At 50.1% G+C, this 13,923-nt stretch overlaps 2 protein-coding genes across 9 annotated transcripts in view; one reads left to right on the top strand and one right to left on the bottom strand.

The window, feature by feature from the left end:
• The window catches only part of FAM53B (family with sequence similarity 53 member B), a 46,179-nt gene extending 37,419 nt beyond the window's left edge, over positions 1-8,760 (top strand). For all 5 annotated transcript variants that reach the window (XM_071446481.1, XM_071446482.1, XM_071446484.1 and 2 more), the window contains one exon: positions 4,964-8,760. In XM_071446481.1, the coding sequence (XP_071302582.1) occupies positions 4,964-5,272 (309 nt within the window). In that variant the 3' untranslated portion in view covers positions 5,273-8,760. The remainder of the gene's footprint in view (positions 1-4,963) is intronic.
• Positions 8,761-10,301: 1,541 nt separating this feature from the next.
• Positions 10,302-13,923, bottom strand: part of LHPP (phospholysine phosphohistidine inorganic pyrophosphate phosphatase) — a 76,956-nt gene continuing 73,334 nt past the window's right edge. For all 4 annotated transcript variants that reach the window (XM_071446486.1, XM_071446489.1, XM_071446487.1 and 1 more), the window contains one exon: positions 10,302-11,017. In XM_071446486.1, the coding sequence (XP_071302587.1) occupies positions 10,927-11,017 (91 nt within the window). In that variant the 3' untranslated portion in view covers positions 10,302-10,926. The remainder of the gene's footprint in view (positions 11,018-13,923) is intronic.

Here is a 13,923-nt window from a genome sequence, read left to right as displayed (position 1 = left end):
GGTGCCTGTTGCAAAATGAGGACTGGGGCTGAGTAAAGGTTGTTCTTTAGTGAGTGAGAAGGGAAAGACTGGGAAGGCAGACCCTAAGACCAGGGCAGGGATGTGGTACCCACTGGGGGCAGAGCAGGGATCCATCCCCTGCTCTGGGATGCTGCTGCAGGCACATTCTGTATCATCTTGGCCTGGTGGAGGTTGTGGGGCTGCCTGTGAACCACTCAATGCCTCTACAGATACAATTTTTAAAGAAAATGGAGTAGCAGATGAGTTTGAGCTCCCTGACATGACAGCACTGTGCCTAACCCAGCTCTGCTGTGCACCAGGCACACGGGCTCCTTTTGCTTCTCACACCCCCATCACTGCCTCTCGTGATTTCCTTCCTCAGCTACTCCAGCACTTCTTTCCCAACACTTCATCACTCAGAGGAGTGATGAACTCAGAGAAGTTCATCACTCAGAGGACTGAAACACTTCTGTGGGAGGACAGGGTCGGTGCAAGCCCCCTGACCTTCCCCCAGAGGCAATGTGGATTTTGGAAGCCATGTGGGGCAGTTGTCACCAGTGTTCTTTAGGGCAGGGTGGCTGTGTCTCCCTCTTTTTGGGGAGGCCAAACTGCAGCAAGGGAGGTGCTGGTGAGACTGGGGCATGACTGAGAACGTGCTTGTGCCAGGGCTGCAGCCTGGACCTGCTGGCAAAGCTGCTCAGGTGCTCCTTTGTTATAAAGAGGAGAATTGGTTATTGGAGCCTCAGGATTAAGCCATGCTTGCTGCAGCTCCCTCCCCATGTCCCTTCCATCTCCACTCCCCAGGAAACCAGCCTGGGCATGGAGTTGGAGAAGATTGTGGGTGCTCCAAAGGCAGTGCAGAGCTTTGAACCTCAGTGATGTGTTTGTGTGTGTGTGTGTGCACGGCCCAAATCATAGCAGCTGCCATCATGAAGTTCTGCAGAGCTTAAAAACCAACTCAAGCCCATTTTCCAGTCTCATTTTCCAGTCTCAAGCACCTCTCCCTCCTCCTCAGCAGCACGGATGAGCCCTTTCCCTGGCACAAATGCCAGGCAGGATTTACCGCGATGAAACAACCAGAGCATTTATATCCAACGATATAAAGATAACAACCCAGGCTGGAGGTGTTTTACAGGAGATGTTTGCCTCAGAGAGTGATTTAAACCTGAGCCAGGCAGAGAATCCCCCAGTGGAGGTGACTTTGCTGGCTCGGGAGGGCTGGCAGAGGCTCCTCATTCCCTCATGGAGCTTGCTGCCCGCTTTCCCCTTCCCTTCTGGCACCGCGTTATTTTCAGCTTTCTGAAGCAACTGTAGCTTTCTGTAGCCCAGTGTGCTAACAGGAGATGATGACAGCCTGGGAGGTAGGGCTGGTGCTGCTGACAGCTTTTAGTGTTACACCTTTCCTGGGAAAATTGTGACAATCACCTGGCAGGGTGAGGGGAAAAAAGAAAATAAAGGTGTTTGAGCAAAAGCCGTGATCCCCACAGAGATCACAGTCCTGCTGATGTTTGTTCTGGTAGAGCCACCATGTTTGCAGGGATGTGTTTTGGGGAAGAGCTCACAGCTGGGTGTTTCACCATGGGAAAATCAGACAGGGGAATTCTGAGGGATTTCTCTGGCTTGTTGCTGGGGCTCTGCAGCTGCCAGCCCCATCCTTGATGAGGAGGGAAAACCTGAGGAAAAGGATGGATGTGAGGGGTAAGTTGCCTCCTGCAGCCTTCTCTGATTGTAGCCTTGGTCCCTGCACAGTGTGGAGCATCACGAGACCCTGTGGGAAGGAGAAGCAGCCTGAGCTTGGTCACCAGCATTCAAGAAGGGCTTTGATCTGGAGAAACCCTACAGCTGATTCCAAGTGACCAAGAATTTCTTATTGATGTATTTTTAGATGATTTTTCAAGTACTTCCACCAGCAATGCCTCATTTTCTCTCTGAGGGCTTGCCCAGTGTGCTGGATTAAGGCAGCTTTGGGAAGGGTTGGGAGAAGAAAAACCAGCACCTCAAATGGTCAAAACCACGTCCCTGTGGTCAGTAAATGTGGCTTTGGTCTAAGGTGCGTTACAGGTGCTCATTGGATGAAGTCAGAATGGCCAGAAACATCTCCCAAAATCCATCTGTGCTGGATTCCCACAGTGTCCCTGAGAGCAGCAGGATTTGAGGTGCCTGATACCCCTTTTTGTCTGGCACTGGAGGCCAAGGTTGTGGAGGAGCTCGGAGGGGCCCAGGGCTGCCTGGCCATGGGGGGCAAGCACTGCATTGTGCCACCAGACCTGCTCTTTGCTGGCTTCAATAGAGACTTGACTGCCTGGTTTCTCCAGCTCAGCACCTCAGCACATGCTAAATTCACCCCATAAATAAAAAATGAGCAAAGAACTCTGGAAGGGCTGCAGACAGGCACTGCATTGATGGTGGTGGCTGATCCACCACAGCTGGAATCCACCCATGGAATGCTGGCTTGGTGATCACCATCCTGGGGGGACCCTCCTCACCCCAGCCACTGGCAAGGTGAGCTGTGGCATTTTGTGGCAGCCAATACCTGTGAAAACTTGCTTTCTGAGCTGTCAAACCTGCCTAAGAGGGAGCATCTCTGCCCAGAGAGTACCCTCTGCACGTGGCCTTCCTCCACCAGCAGCTGCTGCAGCACCAGGACCATCAGAAGGGGTTTTCCATCCTCTTGCATTCCCTGGAATGACTCCAAGGCTTGCAGCCTGTGTGGATTTGAGCAGGGAAAATGAGGCTGTTTGCTTGGTTGCCCGAGTCCCATAAAATGCAAAATTTCACTGAAAGTCAAGTAACTTCATGGCTGTTCCCTGAGATGTTGTCCGAGCTTGGAAATGTGCTGTTGACCTGTTGGGTTACTCTCCAGTCTTCATCCTCCTTCATCCACCACCACAGGAATCACTCATCTCCTCTCCCACCCTCTGAGGATGCTCTATCCCACCTGTAGCAGCCCAGCATGTCCACACCTGGGTACCAAACCCTGGGAAGGGTCTGATCCAGGAGATGAGCTCGAATAAGAAGGAAAAAAATTAACATTCCTAAAGTACCAGAGTTTTGTTTGTAGAAGGGATTTGCACTTCTGAGAGGGCTGTTGACTTTCAGGAGACCTAGGCTGTTCAAGTGCCTAAATTACTGTTGGAAATATGCTTGCAAATTTTGTGAAGTGCTTAGAAAATATTTCTACTATGTCCTCGGGCCTTCTGCAGTGGTAATTATGAGTTGTCCATTAACCACAGTGTGCAGCTCTCTGCTTGAAGCTGCTGCATGCTCAGCACCCAGAAGACAGAGGAATGGCTGGGATTAAAAAAAAATATGACCAGGATGACGTGAAGGCTGGGTGCAATTGCATACTTAGAGAACAAATGTCCTTTTTTTCACACGGGCTTGGGGTTTGTGGGTTTTTGAAGGTTTCAGAGACTGAAGGCCATGTGAAATGTAGCTTCCCCCAGCTTGGGCAGTGGCCAGGCTGGTTCCTGGGGCAGCAGGAACTTCTCTGTTTGGATAGAGCAGCCTCTGCAATGACTTTTTACTATGTGTATGGGGTAGAGGAGCACCCAAAGCCTCTGGTCAATGGGTCCAACTCAGCACAAGGCCCTTTGGTTTGTTAAGAACTGATTGGGGTGTGATGCAGAGCCCCTGCATCTCCCTTAGGGGCTCTGTAACTGGGTGATCTTCCTTTGTTTACAGCCTGGGGTAGGTTATTGTGGTGGAGTTTCTCCCAGCTCACCTGGATTTGAATGAAAAAAACCCTCAAGCAAATGTGCCTAATTCCTTGGAATGCCAGTGGGGATGTTTTGTAGCAAGGCTCTATCTCAGGCTGTGTGTTCAGTCCTGAATTGGGCCAGCCAGATCAGATAGAGGCAGCAGCCCTGTCACTCTGTGTCACCAATGCTCTGTTGGGCACTGAAGTTCTCCTGGTTCCCTCAGCCGCTCCTGGTGCTCCAGATCCTTCCCTGCCTCCATTCCTTCCTCTGGACACTCCTCAGCCCCTCTCTCTTGTCATGAAAAACTGACCAGTAACGGGTGAACATCTCTAGCTAGTGAGGGGCTGCCTTCCTCCCAGGGATTTATGGAATTCCCATTCAGGCCTATCCCATGGGATGTGTCCAGGCCAAATGTCTGAGAAGTGAACGCTCCATCACTCACTGGCTTGATGAGAGGCTCCACAAGCTGCTGAGATCCTCCTCAGCCTCCTCCTGCTCAGAGCACACACTCTGCCACTGGCATGGCCTCAATATTTCCATTGGCACTCAGTCATGAGAGTTTAGTTTGCTCTTTTAAAACCCAACCTGGGCTAAAGGCATTCCCTGGCTGGTGAGCACGCTCGTAGCCAGGCTGCATCCCTGGGAGGTTCTGCGTGCTCTGCTCTAGAGGGTTTGGAATGCCTGCATGCTTCTTGTCATTCTCAGAGTTTGAAACCATGTAGAAGGTGTGACAGTGCATAAACTGAATCAGGTTTCTGGCCAACGTAACCAGGCGTGGAGACTCAGGGAACAGACAACTGTGCTTGCCTGGTCTTTGGTGAAGGGAACAGCCATGAGCCATCACAGAGGAGGGTTTAGCAGGACACAAGCTCCAGCTACTTGAAGTGCTGAAGTTTCTCTTGGATAATATGGGGAGTTGTTGGAAATGTTCATTCATTTTCAGTGAGCTCTGTTCTGCCTTACAAGTGGAACTGGGCAATGCATGGGGTGGAGATGGTGATGGCACCGATCCAGAGCAGGCTGGGGGTGGTTTTGATGCCGTTGCCTTTGCAGGGGCAGGGGGCCACAGGACCTGCCATGGATGGGGAGATGAGGGATTGCAGCATCTCTCCATCTCCTGGGGACCTGCTGAGTGTTCTGCTTGTTTCCTGTTGGGCTGAGGGAGCTCGGGTTTGGGGTCGGGAACGCTCCTAGCTCATGGGATGATCGGACCGCATTATCCCGGTCTCCACCTCAGCTGCCTCTCTCCCCTTCCTCTGCAGAACCGCCAGACTTTCAACAGCCTCACCTGCCTCAGCAGCACGGCCGAGGACGGCTCCCAGCGGCTGCCGGGCCCTCAGGTATGGGCGGCGGCCCCGGAGGTGATGCCGGGCCGGACCCCTGCCTGCACCCCGGTCCCGGAGCCGCCCCGGGCCCGGCCCCCTGAGCACCGGGCCAGCAGGGACGACCTGTCCTGTGAGGAGGAGGAGGAGGGCGCCGCCAAGGAGGAGCACAGGGCGGCCTGGCGGAGCACCGAGAGCCTCTTCCAGCTGGACGGCGAGCTAGACATCGAGCAGATAGAGAACAACTGAGGAGGGAGCAGCTCTTCCCGCCCTGGGCTCTGAGGGCTGCCAGCAGAGCCAGGGAGGGCTCCTGGTTGGCAGCGAGTTTGTGGGATCCTGTCACTGCTCCCCTCCTGCCAGCTGGAGGGGACCAAGCAGCTTTGCCAAAATTTCATCAGGTATTTAGAGGAATTCGTGTGCATGCGTGTGTAAATCTTGAAATTCTTTGTAACTACTGTAGCCAGAGATCAGCCAGGCCGAGGAAAGTGCCTGTCCCACAGGGAAACCAGGCACGGGGATCGCCAAAACCTCAGAATCCACTAGTAAATGGCTTTTGCCAGCATAGGGGTGGAGCTGATGGAGCTGGCCACGCTCCCACAGGTCCCACCTGTGCTAATTCAGAAAGGAGAAACCACCAACCACCCCTGGGACTGGGGAAAGGGGGCGAAAAGCAGAATATTGAGATTTGCAAAGCGAGCACTGGTTGGTGGCACCGGGGTGGCCACGGTTCCTTCCCTTTGGCCACATCCCCTGCGGCCCCAGCACCCCCTCGCTCCCCATGTCCCTGACAGTGCCGTGAGGAGGAAATCACAAGTGAAGTGTTTTGCTTAAATTTAATAATGGCAAGAGCTGGATTTTTACTCCTTTATTTTTAGTTTTCCTTTTCCTGATGAGGAATTAAACAGATCCCTGGCCCATGTGGGGCGGCATCCGCAGCAGCGCTTGCTGGGCGCTGAACAGGGATGCTCAAATGCCTTCCTTCCCTATTTTTTTCCTTCCCAGCCCCCCTCTCTCAACTCTTTTGGGGAAAAAATACCCTACTCAGGCTCTGTGCCACCCTCATTTGGGTTCCCACCACCCTGTTTGGAGCAGGGCTGGGCTGTTTACCCATTTACCAGCAGCTGTGCCCACTTTGATACCCAGGGCATGGCTGCCACCCTCTTTTTTTTTGGCTTTACTGTGAAGGGCTGCCTGCCCGAGGCACGTTGTGGAGGGGTTACTTGACAAAGTCAGCTGGCAAAAGGCTGAAAATCCAGGTAGCAGCACTGAAACCTTTTCCTCTTCCTGTGCCTTTTTAAAGCACAGATAAAGTGGTGACCATTATGTTTGTACGATATGAATTCTCTTTGCTAAAAATAAGCTGTCCACTTGCTAACAGGTTTAGAAGGACACATATTTCTTTTTTCTCCCTCTGGTGGTTTTTTTTTTTTATTATTTGTTTGTTTGTTGAAAGCTCTAGGAAAGCTGTACAAATGGCTTCCAGCATCTTTTGGATTCCTTCTGCTGGTTCCTTCAAGCTCAGGGGTCACTTCCTGAGCTTTGCAAACCTGAGAAAGGAAAAAAAAATCATTGATACCAAGAGCAGCTGAAGACAGGACATTTTTAATGGGGTTCAGCAGCCCCACTGGCAATGCCTTGAGGGCCCATAACTCAGAAAGGCTGAGAGCTGCTGGTACAGGTTCCATTCATCATTTCTGGTTATGTTAGTGCACTTTTTTCCGCAGTGGTTTGGGATGTGTGTGGCATCTCCCACCACAGTGGAACCCATTGGTTGTTACCCCTGTCCTGGCACTGCTGAGGTTTTGCTGGTGGCTGTGGACGTGTCCACTCCCTCCAGGCAAGCAGGACAAGCCCCAGATATTCAGGGAGGGGATGCCAGGGATGTCTTTTCATTTTGGAGAACCCTCCAGCTCTTTTAAAGTGTCACTTTATGCATCACTTAGAAAAAAAAAATATATCCTGGGTTAATTTTTATCCCTCCTGTTGTGGAGGGTCCAGCCACACCAGTGTTTTCCCAGGCTGCTGCCCCTCTGTCTGTGCCCCTGCAGTGGCACCCTCACAGCAAAGTTCTTGGCTTTGAGTCTTCCTGATGCTCCCTCCATCCCTCCCTCCCTCCCTCCCCACCACTGACAGCTCCTGGTCTCGGGGCACACAGCTCCTGCTGGCCACAGGCACCTCCTCAGCTGAGCAACAAAGGGCAAATTCACCCAAACCCACGTCCAGCCGCCGTCCAGGCTCTCACCTGGGCATCCCCAGGGCTGGAATTCCTAAGGGCTTCTGTTTTCTTTCCAAGGGCTGCTCCTGGTGCCATGCTAACCCCCAGAGTGGGAGGGTGGCCAAGGGACCACGGCCCAGCTGTCCTGGACCCGGTGGCCGACGGGCCACGGCCCAGCTGTCCTGGACGTAGCCGTAGCATTCAGTTTACATTCAGCACAACCCGTTTGCCTTACTAAAAATGCTTCTCCAATGAGTCATGGCCTTAGACTGGGCACGTTGGCGTAGGCACAGACTACAGTTAGCGACAGTTTTGAGGCCACAGTGGTGTTCTGCTGGGTATTTCTTGTTGGGTTTGTATGATTTCATGTACTTATTCTCAGTTTAAGAAAGCCTTACTTTTTAATTTTTTTCTCTCTCTCTCTCTCTCTCTCTCTCTGTAGAGGTAAAACATTTGTGGATTTATATATATATAAATATATATATAAATAAAGTAATTAAAAATATTAAATATAATATAGTATGTGCCTCAGATTCAGGGGACATCCTGTTGATTGTAAAGTCAGAAGTGGCGTTGCTCCCCTGGTGTCAGGAGATCTGTCCCCTAGGCAGTGGGAGAGCAGGGCATCCCCTGGGGGTCTTGCTCTTGCTTTGTAAAGGACTTCACCTATTACACAGATGTTTTGGGAGCCCCCCAAACCCCCCAGCAAACCCCTGCCGGCTGCCAGAATGTGATACTAAAGTAATATGCAGACAAGGGATGTTATTCCTTGCTAGGTAGCTAAAATAGGTTCATTATTGTGAAGGGACTCAGTGGCTTGTCCAAGGTGTGACCCAGTCTGGGCAGCAGCTGTTTTGGGATGACACCAAAGCTGTGGCAGCAGCAATAAAGGTTCTTCATCCTGAAAAAAAATAGGATTTTAACACAGAAAGTCTTAGCAGGCACACGGGAGTTTTGCTGTGTGTTTTGCAGATGTAGCTCTTTGAGCCTGTCCTATGAAAGAGTACACGAAAAAAGGAGAAACCAACGAAAAGAAGCGTTTGTAAAATAGATTGTAATTTTTCCACGTGCTAGCATAGCCTGTCTGGCCAATAAAATTGTGTTTCAAGTGCATTGTTTAAAGCTCCTGGCTGCCCAGGCAAACAGACTGACGTAGGATGTTCTAGGATTGTAGCAGTGCTTTGCGGCGTGTGTGGGTTCCGTGTTCGAGAAAGAAAAAGAAGAGGATGGCCAAATAAAAAAAAAAACACACAAAACAAAACAAAACAAACCAGAAAGATGGGAAGAAGAATAAAAACAAAGCCTTCTGAAGCTATGACCTGTAGTAGCCAAGTCTCGCTGGCAATTGCACAAGCGCCGCGGGCCGAGCGTGCCCCGGGAGGGGCTGCCCCAGGTGTGCCCTCCCCGGGCGGGCCAGGAGGCTGCTCCTGCCCCCTCCATGACTTGATTGCACTAGAGCAGCTCAATCTCAGGAAATTGCTTGTTACTTTTACTGTGTAAATAAAGCTTCCTGGTTCAATAAGCCGTGTCTGGCCTCTCTGTGCTGTCCCTGCGGCCGGGCACAGTTGTGGTGTCCAGGGGTTTGGGGACATCACTGACCCTCAGGGTTGTGGCACTGGTTGGAGTCTGATGGGGTTGGAGCTTGATGGAGACCCCTCCTCTCCTTTCCTGGCTGCAGCTCCTTGATATTTCTATAGGTGCTGGGAAGGGTGTCCCAAAAAATGTCCCAAAAAATGGGTGGGGGTCAGGAAAGGCCTCAACCAGGAGCCTCCCTTGGGGTGTCTGTGGAGGAAGGGTCCCAGCCATGAGGTGCACAATAAAATGGACATTTTGTGATACTCACATGCAGGCAGACACGCTGCACCCTCCCCATGGCAGGGGGACATCTCCCATGCCTCCTGCCCAGCCTGTCATTGAGCTGTAACACAGCCAAAGATATAAACAACAAAATGCAAATTGAAGTGCCAAGTAGCACCTCCTTCTTTGTGTTTGAGGAAAAACATAATATCCTGCCTCTTAAAACCTAAACTCAAATCTAAACTCAGAGCCCACAGCAGGCCAAGGGCACATGGGGGTGTTAAATAAGTTCTTGGGGAAATAGGGCAGTATCTCCCTGCAGCCTTTGCAACCCAAAAAGGAAAACGGCTGCACTTCCTCCAGCAGGCAGTGTAAAAACTTTCATGACAGATGGCAGGATGTTTATCTGCCTAAACTTAATCAGATTGAAGTGATAGGCTTAGTATAATAGAACAAAAAAGGGAAGAATTAGGAGTTAAAAAAGAAATTCTCAGTGATCCATCACAGCCTGAACGTTTGACCAGGGTTTACAGCATCCTTCCATGAGTGTGCATGCTGACAGTACCATACACTTTGGCTGAACCACTACCCAGAGGACAGAAGATGCAAAAACAGACCCAAAAAATTGCACTAAGGTCATTTTCCCAGATGTAGTTTATTTTATTAGAACTTAATTCCCAGTCCCCTTTCCCCTGCTGTCCCCAAGGGGTGCTATGCAGCTCCAGGGCCAGCTGGTAGCTCTGAAAAACAAATGCTCCAACACTGCAGAAACAGGCAGCATCATTTTGGTGTCCTTCAGTGAGTGGGGTCATCTTCAGCTGCTGGGACTGCTGGAAACAGAGCTGGAATTATCCTTTACCTCCTGCTTGCAGATGCAGAGAGCAGTGGCTGAATGTGCCAGGGTCTCCCCCCACCTCACAGGGAGAAATTTCTTCCCAAAATCCAATCTAAACCTGCCTTTTTGAAGCTATTCCCCCTTGTTCCATCACTACATGCCCTTGTGAAAAGTCCATTTTCAGCTGGAACTGTGTCTGACTCAGCCCCAACAGCTCAGGGACTGCACATCCAGGACTTTAATGGGGAGAGGCAGGAAACCCACACTCCCTCCTACACAGGCTGCTCACAAACCCCCCCACACAGAGGGAAGGCAAAGACCATCAGTCCCCTGGCCTTTTCCAGCTTTTCCAGGCAGGGAAAAGAATTTCAGGTCCTGTAAACACCTCTGCCAGCACTGATCCAACAGAACACAACAAAACAGACCAGATTCAAAGGACAGGGTTTATTCCTGACAGGATGGTGCAGTTATTCCCTAATGTGTTACTGATTCCTGTGCCCCCTCCTGGGGCTGCTCCAGACAGGCTGGTCCTGGCAGAACCACAGCTCCTGCCTTGCCAAAGCATGTGGGGCTGTCCCTCTCCCCAGGGCTTTTGTGCCACCCAAGGCACACACAGGAGCTTGGTGGCCTCCAGTAGCCCCCAAGGACATCCCCTGTCCCACACAGGTACCCCAAAAGGCACAGGACATGGGGGTTAAACAGGCAAATCTATTCATGAGGGGATGCCCAGGCTCCCTGTTTCCCACCTCCCCAGTGTGAGCAAAGATAAAAAGGGGCAACAGCTCCCCAGCATCTCCCAGAGGAGGCTGAGGCCCCTCACAGGCACCAAGGGCAGGACATTCAAGACTTGCCAGAGGACAGCAGGTTTGGTGTTCCCTTGGATGGGAGGTCAGTAGATCATTTTAGTACCATTATGTGAAATATTTCAGAAGGCAGGTGCCCACCACCCTGCAAAAGGCTTGGCTGGGTTCATTCAGGTGAGATGGAGGTGGGAGAGGATGAAGTGGTTCCATGGAGGGGCTGCACGTGAGGGCTCATCCCTGCTCCTGCTGGGATTTACAGCTCCTGGAGGATGATGTCCACAGCCTCAGCCAGGTTGTTCACGTAGGCATCAGGCTTCACCTCAGGGTGGTTTTCATCGGACGGCCTAGAAGGAGACAGAGGGGCACAAATGAGCAAGGGCAGGATCCCAAACAGCTCCCATGTCCCTGGTGATCCTGCTGCCCACAGAGCCCAGGCAGTGCCAATGGAGCACCCCTGAAGTTCACAGAATTCCCAGAATCACTGGGTTGGGAGAGACCTTCAAGATCATCGAGTCCAACCCATCCCCAACAGCTCAACTCAACCCTGGCACCCAGTGCCACATCCAGGCTTTGTTAAACACACCCAGGGATGGGGACTCCAGCACCTCCCTGGGCAGCCATTCCAGAACTTTATCAGCCTTTCTGTGAAAAACTTTTTCCTGCTATCCAACCTGTATTTCCCTTGAGGCTGTGTGCTCTGGTTGGGTCAGTGCTGCTGGAGACAGAGCCCAGCCCCAGCTGAGCACAGGCACCTTTCAGGAGCTGTGAGAGTGATGAGGGCAGCCCTGAGTCTCCTTTCCTCCAGGCTGAGCACCCCCAGCTCCCTCAGGGTTCCTCACAGGGTTTGTGTTCCCAGCCCCTCTGGATGTGCTCAGTGTCCCAGGGTCCTTCCCAGGCTGAGGGGCCAGAGCTGGGCACAGCACTCCAGGTGTGACCCCAGCAGTGCCCAGGGCAGGGCACAGTGACCTCCCTGCTCCTCTGGCCACACCATTCCTGACTCACATTCCTCCCTCTTCTGTTTGTTTTTCCCCTTTCTCTCTTCCACACCCAGGTCCTTCTCACATGCCCAGGTGGATCCTATGTCCTTTGTGCAAATGAGCTCAGCAAAACTTTGCAAAGCCTCAATTGGAAGAGAATTTCCAATTAGTTAATTAACTAATCCAAGTCAATGAACTGCATTTTACATGGCACTTCTTCATCCAGGCAATAGCAGCACCAGACAGGGATTGCTGTAAGGACCTCACTGCAAGCCTGGGACCCTACAAAATTACAAATAATTATTCTCCCAGAGTTTTTATCTAGAAATAGGCAGAGAAAAGAACTATTCCCTTTCAACCTAGAGACACAGAAAGCCTTCACACCACTTTGGTGAAAAGGAAGGTTCTGCCAGGAATTTTGCAGGACCACCATCTCTTGCAAACCCAGCAGTGCTGGTTTGAAACTCCACCAGAAGAAGGTTCAGCCTCACCCTCCACCAAGTCACCACCCCAAAGCAGAGTGACTTGAAGCCATTTTTTGCCAATACTTAATTAGCAGCACTGGCCTAACGAGGCACAGCTGCACAATCCCATTTTGCTGATTTAGCAGCACTGCTGCTGGGGAGGGGGGCAGATGTGGGAGGCAGAAATTTTCCAAACCTCATGGTCCTGTTACGGCTCTTCGGCTGAGAAACTCAACAGCTGCTGAAGGGAAAACATATGTATTTTATACACTTAATGACCTTCCTTTGGGAGAGAGATGGGAGCCCAAATGTCCACCTCCCACCTCTCCTGCTCCCTGGGAAGGGCAAACCTTTATTTAGCACAGCCTCTCCGTGGGGAAGATGCATTTCCCACAGGATGCAGGGGAGGCACAGAGATGATGATGATGATGATTATTATTATTATTAACAATGTGCAGGATTTGGTGAGCACTTGTCTGTACAAGCACCAAATCACTTCTTCTGTCCCAGCACTGAAGCTCCCCAGGGCTGTTTCCTTCGTGCTCTTTCTCAGCCCTGCTCCTCACAAAGGCATGGCCTCTTTTGGAAGCCCACACTGTGTGCTTGAGGCTCTGCTTGCTGCAAAGTTGGGCTATGAACTAGGAGAAATGAAATAGTTTTGTATTTTCAGCTGATATTCATCTTTCCTTGTGTCACCTGCAAAGCCATGCCCAGCACCAGGCTCCAGGAAACAAACTCTGCATCTTACTGAAAGGGTGGATGGGCCTTTCTTTAAATATCCCAATTCCATCTTGTTACAGGGCTAGGGAGCAATGAGAATAATTATTATTATGTTTTTTTAGGTTTTTTCTCAACTGAAAAAGAGTTTGCTGATGGAGAAAAACCTTCACACATAAAGCAAGTAAAAATCCAGTGTGTATCCACCCCATCAGTGGTAATTATTGCTCATTCCTGATTTAACCAAGTGGCTTTGATGAACACAAAAATAACTTTGGGCATACAGTAAAATATCAATTTTTTGTCACTAATCCTTAATTTGAGTGGAGAACTAAATAAAGCAACGAACAAAACTCTCTTTGCATTTTACACCCTGAAGAATGTTCCTTTCCTAGATTACACATTAGGAGAAAATTCTAAGAACTGCCTGAAATGAACGCTTCTACAAGAAATTTTCAATTACACAGCACTCTTTGATCTATTAAAAGGATTTTGTGATTAATATCTCTGCTGACTACACAGAAATCCATCTGTAACTCAGCTGCTAAATGCCACTCATCAAGGGAAAGTCCTGTACACACTTAATGTGTCCTGTGAAAAGGGAGTGTGTGTATGTGTATATATATATACAATATGAATATATAGAAATATTATATATATGTACAATATAAATAAATAAATATATAGTTATATTAAAATATATAATATATATTTAATACATACAATATATTTATTTTTATTTATTTATATAAATATATATAACACATATATATTAATTTTTTTTTTTAACCATTTGCCCAAATACCATGGGATCACATCACACTCCTGGCTCCACTGAAGTTAACATTAAAACACAATAAATAAAGCTGTCTGAACTCTGCAGGAAAGCAGAGAGCTGGATTAAACACACTTCCCTGCTCTGCTGCCTTTTCCTAGGGCTGTCTGTGCATGGGGCTTTTGTCCCTGTCAGTGCCACCACAATCCCTGTTTCATGTGGCCCCTTCCTTTGTCTCACAGGCATTTTGTGGCTCACAAAAACAGCCAAGGGATGGCTTTGCTCCCCCCTCTGGCTCAGGGCTGCTCTTGAAGCAT

The sequence above is a fragment of the Agelaius tricolor genome, unplaced genomic scaffold (assembly GCF_023055355.1).
Source record: "Agelaius tricolor isolate 1412-34295 unplaced genomic scaffold, bAgeTri1.0.p SCAF_22, whole genome shotgun sequence".
Taxonomy (NCBI): Eukaryota; Metazoa; Chordata; class Aves; order Passeriformes; family Icteridae; genus Agelaius; species Agelaius tricolor.
Note: the sequence above shows the minus strand (reverse complement) of the source record. Positions and strands in the feature narration are given on the sequence as shown.